Source organism: Heliangelus exortis, chromosome 29 (assembly GCF_036169615.1).
Source record: "Heliangelus exortis chromosome 29, bHelExo1.hap1, whole genome shotgun sequence".
Taxonomy (NCBI): Eukaryota; Metazoa; Chordata; class Aves; order Apodiformes; family Trochilidae; genus Heliangelus; species Heliangelus exortis.
The window spans coordinates 3,466,659-3,489,427 of NC_092450.1; the positions used below are offsets into that span (position 1 = coordinate 3,466,659).

Below are 22,769 nucleotides of genomic sequence, written 5' to 3' on the forward strand. Positions count from 1 at the left end.
CACGCTGTCCCGACTTGGGGACTCAGCCCGGGCTGGCAGAGCCCCAGCTCCCCGGAGAGACACGGAGCCGGGCAGGGATCTCGGCCTGGTCTCTGGAAGGCTCCTGCCTCCTTATCGAGTGTTTTCATCAAGAAACGAGATGCCTCAGAAGATCCCAGAGGAGCAGAGGAGTGTCCCGGTCCCAGCAAGGCCCCAGCAAGTTGGGAAAGGGAATTAGGGGTGAAGTTTCTGCCCTCCCATGCCATGAGCTTGGCAGTGGGGAGACAGCTTGGGCAGGGGTGTGGGTCCCCTCTAGACCTGGCTCAGGACACCAGGCTGGAGCCAGCTTGTCCCCAAACCAGGGGGTTCCTGTTCCATGATCAGCTGCCTACCACAGCACCAATAGCACCCTGTTATCAGAGTGACATTTCTGGGCTGAGGGTGCCAGAACCAGCCCTTTGCTTTGAAGAACCGCTGCAATCAGGCAGCAAAACCCATTTCTCACTTGTATTTGGCTGCCAGGAAGAGAACAGGGGACTGTGTAATGGCTCTGCTAAGGATTAGATCATGAACCAAAGCCCTGCCCAGCTCCTTGCTCCAGCAAGCCCTGCCAGGAATTTTCTGTTCTCATCCCAGAGCTCAGGGTGGGATTGTGAAGGGCCAAGACAGCCCCTGCAGATGGGGTGCCCATCGGGGGGAGGAGGTTCTGCAGCAACCCAGGGCTCATTCCAGGTTGACTTCAGCACCAACAGGAGCTCCCAGCCTCCTCCTGCCATGTCCCTCCTTGCCCTTCACATGGGAGCTCAGGGAGAAGTCACCCAAACCTCAGCTGTGGCTTTAACCCCAGGCAGATAACTTGGATTTCCTTAGCCCAGAGTTACAGATGCAACCCATCTGCAAATTTATCCCAACAAATAAATTTATCAAGCTGGAACTTGCTCCTGCTGTAAGAAATAAAAAACCCTCCTGAAGTTTTGCCTCCCCCAGTCAGGAGGACCCAAGTGTGCACAGACTGATAGCACCTTATCTCCACACCAGCCCCCAACCTGTGCCTCGCCCTGCCCAGACAGCCCTAATCACCGTGGCCAGATGTGGAAATGGCCTCACGGTGGCCACGGACCAGAGGCCAGGAGCTGTGCCAGCCTTCCCTGGAAACACCACCTCCTCTGATGATCCCAGGCTTGGAAACACCTCCAGAGCTGGATCCTGAGCCGTGCCTGTGATGGCACCATCATGTTCCAGGGTTGCTTTTGAAGCTCCTCAAGGCCAAACCCCCCCTGTTAGAAGGGCCTTGTCCTGCTGCAGCCCAGGGTGGGCAGCACTGGGCACAGCAGTGCTTCTGTCCCTGTCCCCAGCCCTGTCCCACAGGCTGTAGCACTGCTGCACGCCCAGCCCCGGGTCAGTCCCACAAGGACCTGGCAGGCATGTCTGGATGTGACCTTTTCTAACCAAATGAGAAGGTGCAGGAGAAGGAATTTTACACCATGTTCATTCTAGGAGCCGGGACGTACCCTTCCTCACCTCTCACTAAGCAAGCAACTAATTAGGAAGCGGAAGAAGAGCAGAGAATCACTGCCAGGAGTGCCTTGGAAAGAAAAAGGCTGGTTCTAGTCTTATCTAATGTCACATCAGCCATTTCCTAAGAAGGGAGCACATTTAATTAAGAACACAGGCACACTCAAGGACAGCCAGGTTACCCACAGCACAGGCAGCTCAGATGTTGGCCTCACAACACAAACAAGCCAGGTTCATTATCCAAACCCAGTGCAGATGCCGTGGGGCACAGAAACACAGAAGGCCAAGAGAGGAGAGGGCACGGGAGGCAGGGAGAGGGAGATCTCAGACATCAAAACCAGGCCAGGGCAGACACTGGTACTGGATAAACCCTACAGAGACTGCCACTGCAAACACGAAAGGAGGATCCAGCACTCAGGCAAAGGGTGGGAAAGGCGAGTGGGATCCTCCCCCAGCATTGCTGTCTCACTCCTACTGGAGCAATGGGAGACTTACTGGGCCACAGACTGTACCTGGGTGGTGGTTTCTGATGAGCTGGTACTTTGAGATCAGCACCAAGAGTCTAAGAAACTCAGTCAATGCCTCTAACAGCCCCTGTCCTACAGAGCCTGCCCTGCATCAAGCCCACATGGAAAATGAACATGGGTGCTGCCCTGGGGACAGGCAGCAAGGGCTCTCATGGTCTGTAGCTCAGGGCTTTGGAAGGTGTGTGTGCTGTCTGCTTCCTGCTGGGGGGCTCAGCTGTGTCCCCCACCCCAGGGCTGCTGGGGTCCTCTGGTGCAGGGAGGAAACGTGACCAAAGGGCACAAATTGGGTTTGCTGCTGTTTGGTTTGAGATGGTGAAACAGAGGCTGAGACACCCAGGCTGCTCTATAAATACATTTCATTTTAGTTACTCCAAATTAAGTTCCTTGGCGTCCCCCCCACTCACAGTGAGCTCACCTCGCCCTGCACTGGGGTCCCCAACACCAAGAGCAAGTCCCCAGTGCCCATCCCACCCCCAGCAGTGCAGGGGGGGCTGCAGAGCCCCAGCATGGGGCAGGAGGCACCGAGGGGCCCTGTGAAGCCAGGCTCCAGCAGCTGAAGAGACTCCAAGGCCTTTCCAGGAATGGGGAACAGCAAGAGGAGCAGCCCCACCACTTCACTTCTAGGTGGTCCTTCTGGAACCACCCGGAGCAGCTTTGTCCTCTCAAACACAATCAACAGGGAGAAAAGACAGTCAGGGTCTCTGAGCAGTTCTAGGAAATCGTCTCTCTGGAAGGCTTCACAGGTTCTCTCCTTGCCCCAGGAAATCCCCAGAATGCTGCTGCTGGCAGTGAGGGTTGGAACCCATCCAGGAGAGCAAAGAGCCACAGCAGAACCGCAGCAGAACCGCAGCAGAACCACAGCTGGGGGGAGGTGGCTCCTTCAGAAGAACTTGACGCCTCGGCCATCGTCCAGTGTGATAATTTCAGCCTTGTGCTCCTGCTGCAAGGCCTGCAGGGCACGGAGCATCATGGCCTCATCCAGCCCATGGAACTCTGGGAAGGACAGAGACCCAAATCAACAGGGGAACAGTAAATGACAGTAGGAGACAAAGAGATTTACAGTATTGGGATGGCTGGCAGCAGCACGGGGGGCTCTGAGGGCCCCCAGACTCCAGTGCTTTAACACAACAGCACATCCAGAGTCACAGAGATTCATCCCAACATCAGGAACAAAGCCTGAAGGTCAAAAGGGAGAAGGGAATGAGTCACAGCACTCTCAAAGGCAGCAAGTGCCAGACAAAGAGCTGGGCAGGCTTTTGGGCTGGGGAAGAGGCTGAAATGACAGAGACAACAAAGGGAGATGTCCAAGCACTGTGGTAAAAAAAGCCAGAGCAGCACTTGCCAGTGGTGATCAGCGTGAGGTACACAAACAATGGTAAAACAGCTGATCTATAAAACTATAACCTGAGAATCAGCTGTTTACACACTCAAATCAAGCATGCTCTGAAAACCTGCTCCAGAACACGGACTGTGGCACTACCTTCATTCTCAGTGTCATCACCACTGGTCAGTTCATACAGCGTGAACACGGAGTTGGTCAAACCATTCTTCACCACCTGGAAACGTGAAACCAACACAGAAAATCTCATCTGTCTGTCAGGTTTAACATCCTCAGCACAACCCCTTGTACCTCTCAGCATGAGGGAAATGGATCATGCACAGCTCTTGGTGAGCAAAAATACCCTAGGGCACTGGAGAGCCAAGAAATAACACCTGAGGAAACCAAGGCAGTTCCTTTCCCTGCCTCTCAGCTCTTTCTGTGCCACATAGAGGACACTGCCCTGTCCCCACAGTGCAGGAAACTGCAGATCTGCTGCTCAAACTGTACCTTACAGCAAGTAAAAAGCTGTTCAAATCTCTACACTTCTCTGGGACAGAGATAAATGGAAGATGAAAAGTAAACACAGCAAAGAAGCAAGAAAGAAAATATTACAATGGTCTTTTCCACAAATGGCAGCCAATGCCAGCTGTGCAGAGAGCTCCTCTGTGGGGCAGTGTCTGGTTCTCACCCACTGATAGATGAGCTTCCCCCACTCTTCTGGTCTCCTCCACATGATCAGAAAACTGGTTTTGTTCTTATCTAACCACTCCAGGTTCCCTAAAATCAACAGGGAAAAGGTGCTTACTCAGAGCACAAGCCTACAGCAAGGATCACAGCCACAGACTGCACATTGTGCCCACAAGCACCCACCCTGCATCACCACCCACCCCCTCTGCCTCAGTTTCCCCGTGCGTGGAAATGGATTCCGAGCCCCTTCTCCCTCCCACACTTTGACCTGACCCAGAAGGGGCCGGGGGTCCAGCTCCCGGCAGCCGGACAGAGCCCTCCGGGGGCTGCTGCCCCTCCTGCCCCGCCAGCCCCGGGGTGGGCACCGGCCAGAGGGAAGGGCAGCACTCACCGTTCTTGCGGAGCTCCTCCAGCACCACCTGGATGGATTCCAGCGGGAGCTTCCCTGTGCGGAGGAGGTTAAGGATGGGCTCAGGGAGCTGGGTGCGGGGGGGAGCGGGCGGGGCGCGGGGTCCCGGCCCAAAGGATACGCTGGAGGCGGTGGTTGGCGAAGAGGGGGCTGTCCTGGGCCTCCCGCACCGTCATGGCGGGCAGCCGGTGCCGCTGGCTGTAAGCGAGGGCCAGGGCACACCATGCCGAGAGCTGCTTCTGCCGCGTCTCGCCGTTGGGCTGCAGCCTGCGGAGCTCCGGTTGGTTACCGGGGGGATCCACGGAGGGCCCGGCACAACCGACCCCGCTACACCCTCATTCCCGCACCCGTCCCGTCCCGCACCCGTCCCGTCCCGCCACTCACGTGAAGAAGGGAGGGAAGCTGTACTGCCAGGGCCACGCGAAACTCATCTCCACCGCCACCGGAATCGCCGCCGCGGACGTTTCCCGGTCAGCCGCCGCTTCACTTCCGCTCCGCTCGCTGTTTAGGCCACGCCTCCTCGCTGCCCCTCCCACCAATCAACGCCCCGCAAAGCTAAGCCGCGCCCCTCGCTGACTACGCCCCCAGCATAACCCACGCCGCTGGTTGGGCCACGCCCACCGATAAACCACGGCCCCACCCTTCGGCGCCACGCCCCCTTTCCGCTCGCATTTCCCGCGGGATCCGGCCCAGTCCGCTCGGTTCTGGAGGTGGAAGAACCGGTACCACGCGTGTGTGGGGAAAGCGTTTAATCCCCAAACGCTGAGATGGGTTTTTCCAAGCCCTTTGAGCAGACTCCCGCCCCCCCCTCCACCTCTCCCTCTCCCCCAACGGGGCTACGGGACTATCGGCCACTTGAGCAGCCCCACGATCCCGCAGGGCTCTTCAAGCAGCCGGTAGCCCCGGGGGGGGGGATCCCTGAAGCTCGGTGCATGGTCACTAAGTGTGGGCCTTGCTGTCCTTGCTGCGCCAGATGACGAGTGTGACCAGGAAGGGGATGAGGCAGATGGGGGCAATGATCATGGCCAGCAGGACATCCTCAGGGGGGTCAAAGTAGTGCTCCAAGGTGCAGTTTTGGAAGTAGCGGTGGTGGCTCTGGAAGATGTACTGCTCTGCCAGAGCGTTGGGGTAGCCGTACTGAAGGCGGTCGGCCTCGTACTCCAGGCACTCCTGCAGCAGGCTGTAGGGTCTGGGGAGAGAGATGTAGGGTGTTGGAGGGGATGGGGCAGTGTGGGGGCATGGGATACAGGGAGGCTGGGGTGGTGGTCCCAGGCTCCTCTGGGTCTACACAGGCAGGAGCTGCTGGAGGGGAACCACGGAACAATTTGAGTGTGAAGGGACCTTAAACCTCATTCTCCCACCAGCCCACATTGCTCCAAGACCCATCCAACCTTCAACACTGCCAGGGACAGGACACCCACAGCTTCTCTCAGCAACCTGGGCTAGGGGCTCACCACCCTACCAGCAAGGAATTTCTTTCTAATATCAAACTAAATCTCTTTTTCTGTTTAAACCCGCTACCCCTTCTCCAGTCACTAGACTCCCTGATAAAAAGTCCCTCCCCAGCTTTTCTGTGGCCCCTTCAGGCACTGGAAGGTGCAGTAACATCTCCCTGGAGCCAGGGAAGGTAATCCTGGCTCCCTCAGGCCAGGACCTGGTTGCCCACCAGCACAGCCCTGGGATTCTGACCCATCAAACTCTTCTCGCTGTCTCAGGAGCATCTCCACTTGTGTGGCTGTGGGGACAGAGTGGCCACAGGCAATGTCCCCACCAAAGGGTCCTCACGTGTGGTTTCCCCAGCTAGGGACATCCCCAGAGCCAGTCACAGCCCTGCAGAGCTCTGCAACCACCCCGTTCCAGACCTGCTGATGACTTTCCACTCGCACAGCTCTGGCGCAGTCACGTTCCTCATCAGGTCAACAAAGATCTCCCAGCACTTCTGCGTGATGTTGCTGTACATCTCCTCTGCAGGGGAAAGGTGCTGAGCTCCTGCCACAGCCCATCTCTCCCTCTGGAGGGGAGGACACGGGCAGAGTGGGGGCCAGACCCAGCAGCAGCCTTGGTGATGCCCAGGAGCACCCCAGGAGATGAGGCTGCTGCTGCTGTGCCCAGTGCTGAAGGGCACTCTGTGGCACAGCCTGGCTATTTTGGGGATGGAAGGAGAACACACAGCCAAGGGATAGGGGGATCACCCTGTGGAACACAGCCAGGTATGGCCAGGGCACTGTCAGCCCCATGGCACTGTCTGGCCCTCACCAAGCCCCAGCACTCACCCACGAGCTGGGCTGTCCAGTTGATGGTGGCCATGGGTGGGCTGGTCCTGGTGTCCTGGGCAAAGCTCTCTGCCTCGATGCCCGCATGGCAGAGCCCGGTCCCCAGGAGTGCTGAGGAGGGGGAGGACAGGGTCAGTGTGGGCAGACACTGGCAGGGAAATGGCTTTGGGTGTCCCTCAGGGGATCCAGGATGCCGTGATCCCCGCACACACGGGGGGCAGGGGCTGTGGGGAGGGGGCAGCCAGGCTGTGGGGCCTGGGTCATGTGCCAGAGCTGTGCCCCCCAGTTGTGGGGAGCCAGCAGGGACGGCCCTTGGCCCCGGTGGATGAGCAGAAGACGAGCAGGGTTGGGGCAGGAAGGGGAAGGGCTGGCGGCGGTGCAGCTCTGCCGGAGAGCCCTCCACCCACCCCCGGCCCCACGCCCGGCACACCCACCACGGGCCTGGGGCTTGTGCAACCTCCACCCCACCAGCCGTTTGCCTGCCTGGCCCACCAGAGCTCCCTGGAAACCACCCCGTCCCTTTTCTGTCCTCAGCCCACGGCCCACAGCCTGGGGCAGCAGTGACGATCGTACGATGACCCCACTCCAGGGGCCCTGCCTGCCAGGGGCCACCCGTGCTGGGGTCCAACCAAAGACTGGTCACCAGGACAGCAACTGTGGCAGGAACAGCCTGCCCTGCCCTGCTCCCTGTTGGCCCCATTCCCTCCAGCCCCTCTGTCCCAGCCGGTCCCGTGGGTCACAAGCCTCAGGCCAAGCAGGCAGTGGCCACCCCGGCTGCCCCCGGCACCGCTTGTCTGGACCGACCCCCAGCTGAATGTGGGGTGGTCTGAGGTACGGAGCCCCCCGGCACTGGCAGCCTCGGGGCCGCCCCCAGGCACTTACCCCAGAGCAGCAGCAGCCCCCGGGAGCAGCAGCCGGAGCCCGGTAGTGCGTGCGGTGCCATCCTGCTGAAGGCTGCCGGCTAACGCCCGGGACAAGGATTTCAATGGAAATAACAGGAAGCAACTCCTTTCCTCTGACAGGGGCAGTTTGACTACAGGAGACGTGTGAAAAATGAGATTGCTCAGCGCGGCTGTAAAGCGGCTCTCCCGGGGGGACCCCGCTGCCGGTGTTGGCCCCCACGGGCATCGCTCCCGCACCCGGCGCCCGCCTCACCCGGGGCCCAGAGGCTCCAGTCCCCGCGCCGCACGTCCAGTTTTACGAGGCCGCTATTTGTTTACTTGTGTATTTCTCTTTAATCCTGTCTGGGCTGGGTTGTGAAATCCCTCGTCTCCTGCGTGGAGGGCAGGCAGCCCGGCAGCCGGGGGGAGTGGACGGGGAAGTGTAATGTCCCTGCCGCCTGCCGCCTTGGTGCGGGGGTGGCGGGGGGACCCACAGCCCCGACACCACGGCTTTGGGCTCTCCCAGGCACCTGCCCCAGGGCTGGCATCCCCTGGGGAGGGAATGGCCGTGGGTGACCTGCCCATGGGTGTGAGGACAGTGCCAGCAGGGATGTGGGAGAGGACAGAGACTTGGCCAACATTGTCAGTCCTTGGCCCTGACCCCTTCTTCCCACCCTGCCCAGCCCAGTGCCCACCCAGCTCTGCCACAGCCCCTCACCCCTGGCACAGCTCCCACTCGTGAGTCTCTCATCCCCTCCTCCCCAAGAGCAACACAGCCAAGGACAACCCCAGCCCTGTGGGTCTGCAGTGTTCCTGTGCAAGGACCGGGCTGAGGCCGGGTGAGCTCATATCACCTTTGGCTGGGGCAGAGCATGAGCTCAAAACTTCCCCTTTAACAGCCGACCCGAGGGATACACAGAGCGTGATCAGATGCAGTGCAGCTTGGAAGGACCCTCCCTGCTCCTGTGCAAACACCCAGGCAGAGCCCCCCAAGCCCCTCCAGGACCTTCTGCGGGCCAGTGGCTGCATCTGGAGCCATCAGGATTTAGCACGCAGGGGGCACAGGGCTGCAGCCCCTGGTTCTGATCCCTGTCGGAGCTGCTGGAGCCTTGGGAAGGCGTCGGGAGCCTCTGCCAGGGAGACACCCGATGATCTCAGCACAATTCTGGGGTGGGACAGCCAGCCCCTTTCTGGGGCATCTGGAGGCAATGGGCAGGGACAGGAGGGGCAGGATGGGATGGTGGCTGCCAAGTGACAAGGTGCTTGGGCCATGCAGGGTCAGGACCTTGGTGCCTGGGACCCTTCTCCTGACACTCCTCCTCTCTTCTCCCTAGGGTACATGCAGACATCTGGATTCCCAAGCCCAGCCTCCCCATGTTGCCAGGGGACTTGCTCCATCTCCAGGGACCTCCAGACCCCTGCCCCTGCTCTGCCCTGTCCCCCTCACCCTGGCGCCATCCATCCCGCTCATCACTCCCCTGGGCTGAGAGGGAATGGGATTGCTGCTGGGTCCTCACAGATGTGGGGGCAGGCAGGGGCTGGGCAGATGGTTGCTGGAGTCTGAGCCCCTTACTGGGCTCTGCTGAGTGTGAGAGGAGTTGCGAGGGGCACGAGGCAGCTGAGCCCCACGGCCACAGCCACGGCCATCCCGGGGGGCAGCCCAACGATGAAGTATTCAGCATGGACCTGCAGGAAGAAGGTGTCAAGAACAGTGCCAGGCCAGGGGCAGGAGAGCAGCCGGGCCAGCAGCTGGGTGCAACTGGAGAGCTCACTGCAAAGGGGCAGTGTGAGGCCAGCGGGCTGGGACAGGAATGAGGCCACTGCAGGATCCCCACAAGGGCCCCATTCCCAACCAGTGTCACCAGGGCTGACACTGACCCACCTGCTGATCTGCTCCCAGGAGCAGCCTCTGCCCTTGGGAGTAGCTGTGAGGGTGGCACGGAAAGGGACTCAGCAGTAGAGGGTGGTCCAGTCCTGGTAGGTGTCCTGGCAGCGGGCCAACTCCTCCAGAATCTCTGGTGGTCCTGTGGAACACCGGCCAGGCCCCGGGATGCCACCCCCACCCCCCAGATCTCCCCCTCAAGCCCGATTTTGGGGGGCTGTTTGGGGTCACCCCTGAATGGGGGCAACAGCCAGCATCACAGGAGGGGAGGTCTACTCACCAGGTCATGACCTGGAAGGACAGATGGTGCTGTTGGTGCCAGCAGGACCCACGGGCCATGTGAGGACAGGGCCCTATGCCCTGGGGGTGCAGACACCACCTCTGCCAGCAGCAGAGACCCCCACCACAGCAATGCCATGGCAGCAGGGGTCAGAGCCACGGTGGGATAATGGCACCACGGCCTTACCGTCCTCCTCAGTGTCTCCATACTCGCCGTCCCTGCAGCAAGGGGACACAGCAAGGGGACACAGAGTGCCAGGGTGCATGGCCAGGCACAGCCCCGGTGCCCAGCTGGTTCCAGGACAGGAGCTGGGTGGATGCCTCCTCCTCCCAGGCCGAGCTGTGCATAGCAGAGGGGACAGGGCCGAGGGGAGGGGAGCAGGAGGCTGGGGACGAAGCTGTCCTTATCCCGCTGGAGCACAGGCAGGAGCAGCAGCCGAGGAACCGTAACCCAGTAGCATCCTTCAACCGCCGGCTCACCGGGGCTGTGCCCGGTCCCTGGCCCGTCCCAGCTCTGCCCGCCCACTCCCGAGCCAATGCCCGGGAAGGTCGGGGGGACGCCGGTTCCCCTCCCGGGTTGACTCAGCGAACCGCCAGGTGCGGGCCCGGGAGGGCTGCGGGCACTGGCCGGCCCCAATCCCATCCCACGGTGACCCCGGAGGGGCCGCCTGTCTCCCGCTGCCCCACGCCGAAAAACGGTGCTTCGCACTCCAAAACGTCCCGGACAGCCCCCGGCCCCCGTCCGGAGGGCAGAAACGAGACCCAGCTGAGGCGGGACCCTGGGCCGCTCAGTCCCGCCGCCGGGCCCCTGGGGCAGGAAAGCCGCCTCCAGCAGCCGCTTCCTGCCCGGCGCCGCCGCAGGAAACCCGGGGCCCGCCCAGCCGCGGCGACCGGCCCCGCATCGTCCCGCAGAGATGCGACATCCGCGTGCCCCCGGGTCTGGGCCCTGCCCTGCGGGGACGCCTTGTCGGGAGTCCCGGCACCGCCGGCCGAGGCTTCCCCGAAACCCCAAGGCGGCAGAGACGGTGCGGGACAGCGCGCTGCCCCGCCGAGCGCTTCCCGCGGGACCGAGCCGGGCCCGCAGCACGATCGTGTCGAGGAGAGCCCGTGGGCAGACGGAGCCGGGCACCGGTCAGGGTTCCACATTCAGAACCGCCGAGCTCGGTCCATTCCCTGCAGGTATTGTGGGGATTGTCCGCGATGAATTCGACCCACGGGTCCTACTGGGACCTACCGGATCGGACCCCGCCCAGCCGGGGGAGCCCCGCGTACCCCTCACCTGCTGGGACCGGGAGCGGAGGCGGTGCAGGGCGGGGCCGTTACTGGGCGGAGCTCTTACTGGGCGTGGCAGGAGGTGGGCGGGACAAGAGGCGTGGTCAAAATGGGCGGGGCAGTTGGTGGGTGGAGTCAATCTGTGTTGTGGGCGTGGCCATAAGGGGCGGGGCCTGGCTTGGCGCAGTCGCAACCGCTCAGGGGCGCGCGGCCTCCCCCGGCGCGATGGCCGAGGAGTGAGTGCGGGGCTTGCGGGGTCCCGGGGGGTCCTGGGGGGTCCTGGGGGGTTCTCACGGTACCGGCAGGACCCGGGGCATTGGCCGTTCCGGCTGGCAGGGCCGGGACTCGCTCCCCTGTTCTAGCGGCGCCGGTCTCGGCCCGCTCCGGGGCCGGTCACCGGGCCCGGCTCAGCGGCGCCGCCGCCACAGCAGCCAAACGGCCCCACCGCGGGTGGCAGCGGGCGGGTGGAGCCCCCGGTACCATCCCGGTCCAAAGCTGGGCTCGTAAGCGCCGGGCCGGAGTGTTCCTGTGCCCGTCCTGCTCCTGCGGGTGGGTGTCCATGGGGTCTGAGCCCACGAGGGGGTCTCGGGGCACCGGGGGGACCGAGTGTCCTGGTCCCGGCCAGACACTTCATCTCGGCGGCAGCCAGCGGCTCCTCGGGTCTCGGTGTTCTGTAACTGCGGCAGATTTATGCCGGTTTATCCCCGTTAAGTCCCTGCTGCAGTTAAATCCTCGGGGACAGGTTTTCTGGGAGTGCTTGTTTACAGGACTGTGGAAACTCCATGATTTGGTATTTGTTCTTTCTGTATTTTTATAGAAAAATGGAAATTGCCACCCCTCCAACGTCCAAGTGTATCATGTACTGGAAAAGGAAAGTCAAGTCTGAGTACATGCGTCTGCGGCAGCTCAAGAGGTTCCAGGCAAACATGGGGGCCAAGGTACAGACAAAATTAAAGTTGTCTTCATCTCCTCTCCTTGACTCTATCTCCTCGTGCTCCATTATTATCCTGGAGTCCTGTGGCCACTGTCAGTGGGACAGATGGAGCAGTCTGCTGGCTCTGGAGGAGTGAGAGGTGTTGCGCAAGTGAGAGGTTTCAGTCCCTCTGGTTCTTTAAAGTGTCTCCTCACTTCAACCCTCTCTGTGCTGATGGGTTCCAGGTGGCTGATGCTCATATGTCTCTCCCTTTCAGGCAGAATTTTGTCTGAGATCATCAGTTACAAAAAGCTACTGGCTGTTGGATGGATTTTCAGCACAGTTGTACCAGTGCTGAGTTTAATTAGAAGTTCTTCTAATAAGGGTCATAAATTTGAAGTGTTCTGCCTTGCATGCATCTTGATACAAAGCCTCAGGAGCAGTTTTAGTGTTCCCAGCACGACTTCTTATATTTTGAACACTGCTGTCTCTCATTTCAGGCCCTGTTTGTGGCCAACTTTGCAAAGGTTCATGAAAAGACTCAGATCCTGAATGAGGACTGGAAGAAACTTCGAGTCCAGCCCGTGCAGCTGATGAAGCCAGTCAGTGGGCACCCGTTCCTGAAGCAGGTGTGGAAGGGAAAAGAGGCACAGAGCAGCAAGGGTGGATGAGAGCAAGGAGCTGTGAGGACATGGGATTGTTTTGTGTGTGCTGCCCTGTGTCAGTGTTGAGCTGAAAAAAAACCCAAACCCAAATGCTTTTGCTGCCCCAAAGAGTGAGCATGGGGCTTTGCTGTGTTATCCTGAGTCTGGTTTCCCTCTGCCTCCCAGGAGCAGTTTCCTCACTGCCCTTTCCTGTACTCTGTTCCAGTGCACTGTTGAGAGCATTTTCCCTGGGTTTCCAAGCCAGACACTGTACATGAGGACCCTGAACACGGTGGCATTGGTGCCCATTATGTACTCCTGGTCTCCTCTTCAGCAGAATTTCATGGTACGTAGGAAGGGTCTGGGGTACAAGGTCTTGATGCAGTTAACTGTAATTGTTACCTGGTTGTGGACTGATGTGGTATTCTCCAGCCCACTTGTGTCAAGTGCTGTCTGCTCCAGAGGTGATGGAAAGTTGCTTTAGTTGCTTGCTTTGATCCCACAAAACAGCCTGGTGGTGAGGGTGCCACCCCTCAGCTTTGCCTGGGTTCCTCCAGGGAGTGAGTTACTGGTTTGCCTTTTGCTGGGCTCTGCATTGGCACAACCTCTCTAATGTTTTTATCTGTTTGTTGTTCTTGGCAATGTGTGTTCCTGAGTTTCTGTAAGCTGCAGAGACACAGCTCTTATGCTGCTGGCATGGGATAACAGGGAGATGTCAGCAATGAGACATCTGAAACTGCAGCTAGGGAAACCCTTTGCTCTTTGGGTGCTGCTGCCTGTGGGGCAGGGGGGACAGGAGCAGCCTGGGACAGGGAACAGGCAGGCACTGGTTCTCTGAGTTGTGTCTGGTCTCTTCTCAGGTGGAGGATGAAACTGTTCTGTGCAATATCCCTTACATGGGAGATGAAGTGAAGGAAGAAGATGAAACTTTCATCGAAGAGCTTATTAATAACTATGATGGGAAGGTGCATGGAGAGGAAGGTAACCTGGGAGCAGCCAGCACTGTCTGTGCAGTCTCTGGCAAATAACATACCAGAGTGGTTAAGAAGTCAAAAGGTGGCAGCAGTGACCAGCTTTTCTGTGGAGCTCTTGGAGCAGAAACCCAGGAATATGCCAGCTGTTTGCAGGGACTCAAATCCTGCCTTTTGGCACCCTGCCCACTGAGGCCTGGCGTGCTCTGGAGTCGATGTTCTCCTTCCTGGGGGTTCACAGGAGTGCTCTGGGGTGATAAAAAAAATGTGCTAGAGGTTAGGAGGAGCTCAGCAACCTCATTTTGCTTGTGACCTCAGCCAAGACTCTAATCAGTCTGATTTTCATTCAGAAATGATTTCAGGGTCAGTCCTCATCAGCGATGCTGTGTTCCTGGAGCTTGTCAATGCCCTGAATCAGTATTCAGATGAGGAGGAGGAAGGACACAACGATTCTGAGGTTAAACAGGAGGATGGGAAAGAGGAGCTGCCAGTCACAAGGAAAAGAAAGCGAATTGCAGCGGAAGGTGGGTTTGGCTGCAGAAACTGGGGCTGTGTTGGCTACATTTCCATCCTGTCCTGCCCAAGCCAGTGAGCAGTGTGTTGCTGAGGACAATGACCAGCTTGGAGAGTCCTGGTACCATGAAAGTAGAAGGGAAATTGATGGTTCTTGGTGTCCCCTGTGGACAGGATGAGAAGTCACCAGCTTAAAGTGTAGTGAGGAAGAATTCAGATGAATCACGTGGAAAGCCATTTCACAGTGAGATTAGCAGAACAGTGGGGTGTTATCTGTGGGGTCTCTGCTCGTGGAGGTTTTAAAGTGCCAGTTGGGCTTGTAGGTTGTGCTGTAGGCCAGGGAGGTGGACCTTGGCAAATCCCTTCCAGACCCGTTTTCCATGTATTACTGTTCCTCTTCCATCCTCTGTGCCACCTGGAACTCTTGTTGCACAGAGGAAGCTCTGCTCTTTTGGATTTTTCTGTGTCCTGCCTGACCTTAGGAATGCTGACTGGGAGTTTTGTCTTTACCTTTGGTTTATAGTGATATGGGTAGCACAGATACCAGGACCTTTTGTAGATGCAGAAAAGCATTGTCTGTAAATTCTGTCTGGGTAAAAATAAATAGTAAAAGCCCTTAAGAAATCATTAATATTTCCATCAGTGCATTGTGCTCGTCTGAATGCTGTGCACTGCATCAGGAAATGCTTTCACCTGATTGCAGGACAAAAGGTTTATCCACTGTACATGGGATTACGCTTCTGTCTCTTAAAATACAATCCTGAACAGCAGCTGGAATCACTCTCTGTGGAAGAAGGAAAAACATGTTCACATCCAGCTTAGCTGTGGAATTGTCTCTCTTCTTTTTCACAGGTAACAAGAAGTGTTCAAAGAAGCGGTTCCCAAATGACATGATATTCACTGCCATTTCTTCTATGTTTCCTGAGTATGGCTTCCCAGAAGATATGAAAGAGAGGTAGAAGATATCTGCTTAAGTTATCTCTTACCTTTCTTAGCAACAGTTTTGATATCTGTGTTTTGGAGCACAGCACAGTGCTCTGAGCAGCAGGCAGAGCTCAGCTGGTGCCGGCACCTGGAGCATCAGCAACTTGGGTTTAGCGTGAGGGTCCTTGGGCCCTGCTGACCCAGATTGTGACATAATCATGTAAAATGTCCCAAACTGGGAAAGCAGGGAAGCATCTGGGGGTGCTTCTGTTTGTCCAACAGGTACCGGGAGCTCACGGAGGTGTCGGACCCGAACGTGCTGCCGCCTCAGTGCACCCCAAACATCGACGGCCCGTGTGCCAAGTCCGTCCAGCGGGAGCAGTCCCTGCACTCCTTCCACACCCTCTTCTGCCGCCGCTGCTTCAAATACGACTGCTTTCTGCATCGTAAGTGCAGGCTCGGCCGGACGCTTCCTTAGAGCCCTTCCCTCCTCATTTTTTTCCTCGGTGCTGCATCCCTCTCTGCGCCTTGCTTAGTGCCTGTGCTGCGGCCCGCGGAGGGTGGTGCCTCCGAGTGGGCAGCGGAGCCGTCGGAGCTGACGTGTGCCCAGGAGCCTTTTGTAAAGGTGGCTCCGTTCCTTTCCTCAAACGGATGGTAACCGACCTGCCTGGCCACCCCCCTCTTTCTCACCATTGTTCAGCACACCACGTTTGAGCCTCCTGGCAGTTTGTGTCAGAATTCCTGCCGCGACTAGACGTTACCCTTGCTTTGCAGAAGCTCATCAGGGAAAGGCATGAATGTTTCACTGCCAAAGCCTGGACGTGCCCCTGTGTTTTGTTGCCTCGCTGGAACTTAGAGCTTCATCTTAGTCATGTTCCTGCTGTTTGTCCTGCCAAAGCCTTTGGGATGTTGGTTAGCTGTTGGACCTGCTGCTCCCCAGGTCTGAGGGCTGCTTTGGAAAGTCACAGGACTCTTTCCTGTGAATTATTTATTAAAATATATAATATTAATATCATGTGGTCTTTTAATTTTTCAGTCTGAAAGCAGAGCTCTTTCCTCCCCAAGTGTCTCGCAGTGCTGCTGGGTCCCCAGCATGAGTGGGAGCAGTCCCTGGGGTCCTACTGGGTGCTCCCTTGCTTGGTTCCTGCTGTCCCTGTCCCTTGCAGCGTGGGGGAGACCCTTGCAGGATGCTAATAGTGAAGATAACTATTATTTTTGCAGCTTTTCATGCTACTCCTAATGTGTACAAACGAAAGAATAGAGAGACCAAGATCGAGCCAGATCCTTGTGGAGCAGACTGTTTCCTCTGGCTGGTATGTTTCTGCATTGCTGCTTTTGAAACCAGGAGAGAACTGGCCTGGCCAGCCCTGCTCAGCAGAACTCTGTGGGTCCTTTTCACAGCCTGGATGATTTTTTGGAATTAATTCTAATTCTCCGTGGATTCAGGGGAGCATGAATCCAATTGCAGCCCTTACCAGATGCATATTTTAGCAAATCTCCAACAAAATCTAATTTCATAGCTAGCACATCAGAAACTGTGGTGACAAATTATTTCTCTGGTCTTGGAGCAGCGTTTGAAAAATGAAGCCTGGGTTAAAAATGCTGGGGAGTGAACCAGGCATCTGTGGAGAAGGCTGGAGCTGTTTTTAAAATGATCATCCAGGAATCCAGCCCAGCTGTGCCAGTGGGGTGGCTGCAGAGGATGTGCTCGGTGGGGCTGTTGGTTGGCTCTGAATGGGCTGACCCAGAGCTGTGAGACTGGATGATGGGGCTGGGGGGAACTCCCCTGCCAGGGTGAGGGGCCGGGAGCTGCTTCTGGCTCCGGGAGGGGAGCAGGGATGTGTGGGGATGTGTGGGGTGGGCAGGGCCTGGCGCTCACTGCAGTGACTGCCGTGGCGGATCCTCCACCATCTCTGTTGGCAGCAGGGCTTGTCCCAGGGCCTGGGGAAAAGCCTGTCTGCGTTCCCTGGTCATCTATCTGCCTTGTCTTCTGCTCTGCTTGCAGGAAGGAGCCAAGGAGTTCGCAGCGCTGCACAATCCCCGGTCCAAGTGCTCGGGCCGGCGCCGCCGGAGGCACCACGTGGTGGGAGCTTCGTGCTCCAGCGCCCCAACTTCTGCCGTCACCGAGACCAGGGAGGGTGACAGCGACCGTGACACAGGCAACGAGTGGGCCTCCAGCTCCTCGGGTAGGGTGCCAGCCCAGGCACTGTGTGGTGTGAGCGTGGAGGACGGGCGGCCCTCAGGCTGGGGCTCTCCCTGTCTGCCCTTCACATCTGCTCAGGGTGTTCATAGCCAGGCTTAAAAAAAAATGTCAGGGTCATCAGGCCCTGCCCTTGCTGCTGTGGGATTCATTGTCCTCTCCCAGGAAGGAGGAATGTTGCCAGGCAAAGCAAGAGGTTTGCTGGGACCTGGAAAGCCAAGAGCCCGTGTGGCAGTGTGTGAGGATGAGGCCCTTGTCCCTGCTGTGGTGCAGAGAAGTGGCCGGGGGGCTGTTGAGGCTCAGGCTGGAGGCAGGAGAGTGGTGCAGGAGATGGGGCAAAGTGTCAGGCACAAAGTGTCAGGGGGTCTGCTGCTCCCAGAGCTGTGCCAGCAAGCCTGTGCTCTCCATGCTGTGCTTGGCCTAACCTCTGCCTTCCCTGCCAGAGGCAAACTCCCGCTGCCAGACCCCCACCAAGCAGAAGCTGAGCCCGGCCTCCTCCCAGCTGTTTGCGGTGGAGACGCCGCAGGAGCCCGTGGAGTGGACAGGGGCAGAGGAGTCCCTGTTCCGTGTCTTCCATGGGACCTACTTCAACAACTTCTGCTCCATCGCCAGGCTGCTGGGGACTAAGACGTGCAGGCAGGTGGGTGTTGGGGGGCAGCAGCAGGGAGGCCAATGCTGGCCTTGTGTTTGTTCTTGGCTGCTACAGACTGCCTTGAGGGGCATGTTGTGAAAAACTGGGGGCCGGACTGCCCACTCACTGCTCCAGGCACTGGGAAGACTCCCTTTGTATGTGCTCATGCTCTATTTATGCTCCAGATAAAACCAACTTGAGTACAGGGAGCTTTATTCTTCTTTTTGCTTCTGGTCTTTGGTAGGTCTTCCAGTTTGCAGTGAAAGAATCGCTTATAACGAAACTGCCAACAAACGAATTAATGAATCCATCCCAGAAGAAAAAAAGGAAGCACAGGCAAGTGTTGGACAAGCTTGTTTTGTTCTTAAAATGCAACCAGATCCACTGCTTTTTGTGCCAGCGTGTTCCTGGTAATCCCCATCTGGCTCCCATCTGTGCACACATCCCGCTGTCACACAGGGTGCCCGGTGGTGCTGGATGGGTGCTGGCCCCCAGCCCCTCCTGGTGCTGCTGCCCTGGCCCCCGGGGGCTTCATGGCTCCAGGCTTGGCCCTGGCAAAGGGGCAGCCCAGTGCCTGGAGGGCTGGTGGTCTGTCCTACAGCAGCCCTGACTATAACCTACTTTTTTGTTTTCTGATCCCAACGGGTCTGGTATTATTCTGGCTCTAGCATTTGCCTTAAATAACTAATGCTGTAGCTGTGTTGTTCTCATCTTTCTCGGGCTGATGGTTATTAATCCCTGACCCTGCCAGACAGGGCATGGCTGTCCCCTCTGCCATGCTCCCTGGCCGTGCTGAGCACTTGTGGCCCTCCCCTCATGTTCTCTCTGCTCATTTCCAGGCTGTGGGCTGCACACTGCAGGAAGATTCAGCTGAAGAAAGGTAACATCTTCTGTGGCACAGCTGGGCCCTGGCAACGAGTTCTGCCCCATCTCACGGGGGGACAGCCATGTCCTGCCCTCCAGCCCTACAGAGGGGGAGCAGCTCCCCCCAGCTGGGCTCCTGGCTGGGGCCATGGCCCGGCCCCACTGTGGCTGTGCCGAGGGAGTTGTGGCCATCCCGGTGCTCAGGCAGGGCTGGGTGTGTGGCATGGTCTCCCTGCAGCTGGGGGGAGGCTGAGGTTTGGCAGGCAGCCCCCCCACAGCACGGGCTATCCCGGGCCTGTGGTGTTCAAACATTTCTGTAATGGGCAGCTTCTAACCCAGGCTTTTCTCCTCTTGTTCCAGATAATTCGCCTACCCAGGTGTACAACTACCAGCCCTGTGACCACCCTGAGCACCCCTGTGACAGCTCCTGCCCCTGCATCATGACTCAGAATTTCTGTGAGAAGTTCTGCCAATGCAACCCTGACTGTAAGGAGAAACCCGTGGCTCTCGGGCTGGGGGGCAGCCAACTCTCCTGATGCAGCCAGGGGGAGGGTGCAGAGCTGGGGCTTGCTCGAGGCCTGCTTTGTTCCTGCCTTCCCTGCTGAGTCCATCTGCAGTAGGGAAAACTGTTCTGTGCTGTCCTGGGACTCCCAGCAGCTGAGATACATAGTCTTGTTGAAGAGTGCTTGTCCTTGTGTCTGCATCCAGCATCAACAGCTCTGGGTGATGCTGCTGCTTCCCTGAGAGCAGAGCGTGTGGCCAGCAGTTTGGCTGGGAGCTGGGTCACTGCTCTGCCGTGGTTATTTTTCCTCTCTGGGATTCCATTTCCAGCTCTGCAGTGGAGATAACAACACATCCTGCATTGCTGGGGCCTCTGAGGGTGGGTTTGTTGGGGTTGTGGCTCAGCTTGTGGTTGGAAATACTACAGGGCTGTGGGGAGGGAGCCAACTTGGGCTCTGAGATTCTCTGCACTGACCCGTTATGTTTACATTATCCAAGTTGTTTATTTTCATACTGCTCATAATTAGTCTTAAGGGGCAGATCAGCATCTCCAGCTGATGGGAAGGACTGTGTGTGGTCTGTGCTCTGCGAGGTGTGAGCTCCTGTGCATGCAGTGTCTCTGCTGTCCTTCCAGCTCCTGGGAGCATCCGTGTTCTACAGGGCTGGCAATCCTCACAGTACAAAACCATGTTCTGTGCTCCTGCAGGTCAGAACCGCTTCCCAGGCTGTCGCTGCAAAACCCAGTGCAACACCAAGCAGTGCCCGTGCTACCTGGCTGTGCGGGAGTGTGACCCAGACCTCTGCCTGACCTGTGGGGCTTCAGAGCACTGGGACTGCAAAGTGGTCTCCTGCAAGAACTGCAGCATCCAGCGGGGTCTCAAGAAGGTATCGACAGCCACAGGGCTTAGGGCTGGAGGAAGGGAGAGTAAGGGAATGTAAAAAGAGACTCTAGAGAAGGGTTAGGTTGCAAATTCTGTTGGTCATGGCAAGGGGCTGCATATAAATTCAGAGAAAGATGCAGATTAGTAGGTGTCAGTGTGCAGCTCCAGCCTAACTGTGCCCATGAGTCTGTTGGGAGCTGTCACTTCACACCAGGGGATGCTTCACACCAGGTTCTCTTCACTCCTCATCCCTGTGATGTTTGGGCTCGGGCAGTGGTGGGAGCCAGAGCACAGCAGAGCAGGGCAGAGCCTGGTGCACGGGGTGGGATCTCTGCTGTAGTGACTGGGCTGGTGATCCACACTGTTTCCTTCCACCTTGGCTCCAGCATTTGCTGCTGGCACCATCGGATGTTGCTGGCTGGGGGACTTTCATCAAGGAATCCGTGCAGAAGAACGAGTTCATCTCTGAGTACTGTGGTGAGGTCAGTGCTGCTGCCCATGCAGGGCCGTTTGGTGGCTTTGCTCCTTTGAGTGCTGCTCTCAAGGTTTGCTTCTTCTCCAGCTCATTTCACAGGATGAGGCTGACCGGCGAGGGAAGGTCTATGACAAGTACATGTCCAGCTTCCTCTTCAACCTCAACAATGGTAACTTGCCTTGGGCTACCAGGAGTGGCTTGTGCTCCCTGGCTGGGCAGGCAAGCTCAACCTTTGTCACCTGGGCAGTGGACCTGCCTTTTCACTAGTTCTGTTCGGTTTTTATTTTTATTTTTTTATAGACTTTGTTGTTGATGCCACCCGCAAAGGAAATAAAATCCGCTTTGCAAATCACTCAGTGAACCCCAACTGCTACGCCAAAGGTGAGCTGTCCCTGCTCCTGGGGAGGGAAAGTCCTCTGGGTCCTGCAGTGGATTGTCCAAAGTCACAAGTCTCCCACTGGGCTGGAGCTGCAGGTCCCTGATGTTGTCTCTCTGGTTGCAGTTGTGATGGTAAATGGTGACCACCGGATCGGGATCTTTGCCAAGAGGGCCATCCAGGCAGGAGAGGAGCTCTTTTTCGATTACAGGTGCCCTGGGGAGCAGCTGGTTGGGACTGGGGCACAGGGATTGACCCCCATTTCTGTGCCCACATTTGTGGGAGCATGGAAGGTCATTACAGCAACCATGGCTCTCCTGTTTTGTAGGTACAGCCAGGCAGACGCCCTCAAGTATGTCGGCATAGAGAGGGAGACAGATATCATCTAGGCTGTGCCTGGGGTGGTCCCCAGCACACCTTGCTGCTGCACCTTTTAAGCAATGCCATGTTTGCTTCACGCTGACATGACTGCTGCTCTTCCCGTCGCTGTGTGTGTCACAAGTGCTGCTTTCCATCCAGACTCCCAGAGACACGTGGGGCAGGAGTGTGAGTGGCTGCTGGGGGGGGTGGCAACTCTGCCCGCAGGCAGTCTGCCAGATTGGGGAGGAGCTCAGACTCCAGGGCAGCTGGGGCTTGGAGAAAAGCTGCCATGCAGGAGCAGGGACAGTGAATTCTTAGGCTCTTTCCATTTCTGCCAACCACTGGAAGAACAAGAGCGATGAAGGCACTGCCTGCACCCAGAGCTGTGCACAGCAGGGTTAGAGGGGCTGGGGCTCCCTCCATCCCCATCCCCTGGGACAGGCTCTGGTCTCGGGTGCCTCTCTCTTGCTGCCTCTTTTGTCCTGATGACGAGGACAGTGACAGGGTTGGAAGCCATAGGCTGGACCCTAGGCTGGTGTGTCCCCTCTGCCCCAGGTAGCTGGGGGACAGAGACAGCCCGGCCATGGGACAGTGCCTGGGGAGGGGGGATCAGCACTATGCAGGACGTCACTTTGGGCAGGGATGCCACTGAGCGGGTTAGAGATGATGATGTCCCAGGGGTGCTGCTGCAAGCACAAGTGAGCCCAGGTGTGAACAGAGCCCCAGAGCTGCCGCTGCCTGCCCTGACCTCAGGGAGGCTCCTCCAAAACCCTCTGGGGGTTTCTGAGACCCTGGCTCTGACCCTGGGGATAAAGGGGATATGTTCTCTGGCAGGGTGAGGTTTGGCCTTAGCACCCCAAGAAATAGAAAGCACTTTAAACTAATCCTTCTCAGCAGGCAGCTGGGCCCTGTGCAGCACTCGGGGTGGAGGGACCCTGGGACCTAGAGCCCCTCACCCCCTTCAGGGGGGGAGTGGGGGCTGTGTTTGTCTGGGGGCACCATACAGAGGGAGCAGCACTGGGGCTCTTGCCCAACTCCTTTGGGGAACTGTGGGATTCCCACAACCCAGCCCTATCCCAGCCCTGTTGTCCCTGAAGGCAGAGGGGAGCTGGGTCTGCCCAGGAGCCTGGCACAGCCCTTCTGTCTGTCAGTCCTGCTGTCTGTGATGCCCTTCTGGGGCTGGGAGAGTTTTGGTCAGTCTGGAGCAGCACTTGCACCCCAGCACCTGCCTGAACCCCGCTCCTCCTCGCCTCTGTCCGCCCTGACCCCGCTCTCAGCACCACGTCCTCTGCCACTGTGGCTGTATCTGCACTACGCCAGGCTTGTGTCTGTGGTTTGTTGACGGTGAATAATAATGCACTTTAAAAATAACGTGGCTTGTAGCCTTTGTCATAATAAAGTGGTTCTCCCGTGCCTGCTGGCTTCTCTTACCCTGGGGAGCAGCTGGCAGGGGCACGTCCCTCCCTGTACTCTGCCTGGGTGGGCACAGCT

At 57.9% G+C, this 22,769-nt stretch overlaps 3 protein-coding genes across 5 annotated transcripts; 1 reads left to right on the plus strand and 2 right to left on the minus strand.

Annotated features, from left to right (window-relative positions):
- Positions 1-2,360: 2,360 nt before the first annotated feature.
- On the minus strand, positions 2,361-4,960 carry VPS25 (vacuolar protein sorting 25 homolog). Its single transcript, XM_071728714.1, has 6 exons — positions 4,823-4,960; positions 4,560-4,705; positions 4,421-4,474; positions 4,031-4,119; positions 3,502-3,577; positions 2,361-3,014 (listed from the first exon to the last, which is right to left on the minus strand). Exons 1-6 carry the CDS (start codon positions 4,867-4,869, stop codon positions 2,902-2,904), a joined length of 525 nt encoding a protein of 174 aa, XP_071584815.1. The 5' UTR covers positions 4,870-4,960; the 3' UTR covers positions 2,361-2,901.
- Positions 4,961-5,170: 210 nt separating this feature from the next.
- On the minus strand, positions 5,171-7,972 carry RAMP2 (receptor activity modifying protein 2). Of its 3 annotated transcripts, XM_071728712.1 has the most exons (5): positions 7,867-7,972; positions 7,594-7,744; positions 6,712-6,822; positions 6,301-6,403; positions 5,171-5,627 (listed from the first exon to the last, which is right to left on the minus strand). In XM_071728712.1, exons 2-5 carry the CDS (start codon positions 7,652-7,654, stop codon positions 5,378-5,380), a joined length of 525 nt encoding a protein of 174 aa, XP_071584813.1. In that variant the 5' UTR covers positions 7,655-7,744; positions 7,867-7,972; the 3' UTR covers positions 5,171-5,377. The 3 variants fall into 3 exon arrangements, with proteins under 3 accessions (XP_071584813.1, XP_071584812.1, XP_071584814.1); XM_071728711.1 differs by lacking the exon at positions 7,867-7,972 and having other exon boundaries at positions 6,301-6,449; positions 7,594-7,860; XM_071728713.1 differs by lacking the exon at positions 7,867-7,972 and having other exon boundaries at positions 7,594-7,789.
- Positions 7,973-11,167: 3,195 nt separating this feature from the next.
- On the plus strand, positions 11,168-22,691 carry EZH1 (enhancer of zeste 1 polycomb repressive complex 2 subunit). Its single transcript, XM_071728710.1, has 20 exons — positions 11,168-11,261; positions 11,843-11,963; positions 12,439-12,567; positions 12,809-12,928; positions 13,443-13,563; positions 13,904-14,077; positions 14,919-15,021; positions 15,273-15,436; positions 16,212-16,303; positions 16,996-17,176; positions 17,634-17,830; positions 18,066-18,157; positions 18,661-18,701; positions 19,046-19,171; positions 19,893-20,071; positions 20,454-20,549; positions 20,630-20,711; positions 20,843-20,923; positions 21,045-21,129; positions 21,247-22,691. Exons 1-20 carry the CDS (start codon positions 11,251-11,253, stop codon positions 21,305-21,307), a joined length of 2,256 nt encoding a protein of 751 aa, XP_071584811.1. The 5' UTR covers positions 11,168-11,250; the 3' UTR covers positions 21,308-22,691.
- Positions 22,692-22,769: the final 78 nt, after the last annotated feature.

Bases quoted from the DNA above. Each gene is read 5' to 3' on its own strand.
- VPS25 (XM_071728714.1), bottom strand. From the start codon at position 4,869: ATGAGTTTCGCGTGGCCCTGGCAGTACAGCTTCCCTCCCTTCTTCAC. The intron at 4,475-4,559 runs GTATCCTTTGGG...TCCTCCGCACAG, and splicing joins CGCCAACCACCGCCTCCAGC to GGAAGCTCCCGCTGGAATCC. The intron at 4,120-4,420 runs GTGAGTGCTGCC...TGTTGATTTTAG, and splicing joins GGAGGAGCTCCGCAAGAACG to GGAACCTGGAGTGGTTAGAT.
- RAMP2 (XM_071728711.1), bottom strand. From the start codon at position 7,839: ATGCCCGTGGGGGCCAACACCGGCAGCGGGGTCCCCCCGGGAGAGCCG. The intron at 6,450-6,711 runs GTGAGTGCTGGG...CCTCCCCTCCAG, and splicing joins CTGGACAGCCCAGCTCGTGG to AGGGAGAGATGGGCTGTGGC. The intron at 5,628-6,300 runs GTCTGGAACGGG...CTCTCTCCCCAG, and splicing joins GAGTGGAAAGTCATCAGCAG to ACCCTACAGCCTGCTGCAGG.
- EZH1 (XM_071728710.1), top strand. The intron at 19,172-19,892 runs GTAAGGAGAAAC...GTGCTCCTGCAG, and splicing joins CTGCCAATGCAACCCTGACT to GTCAGAACCGCTTCCCAGGC. The intron at 20,924-21,044 runs GTGAGCTGTCCC...CTCTGGTTGCAG, and splicing joins CCCCAACTGCTACGCCAAAG to TTGTGATGGTAAATGGTGAC.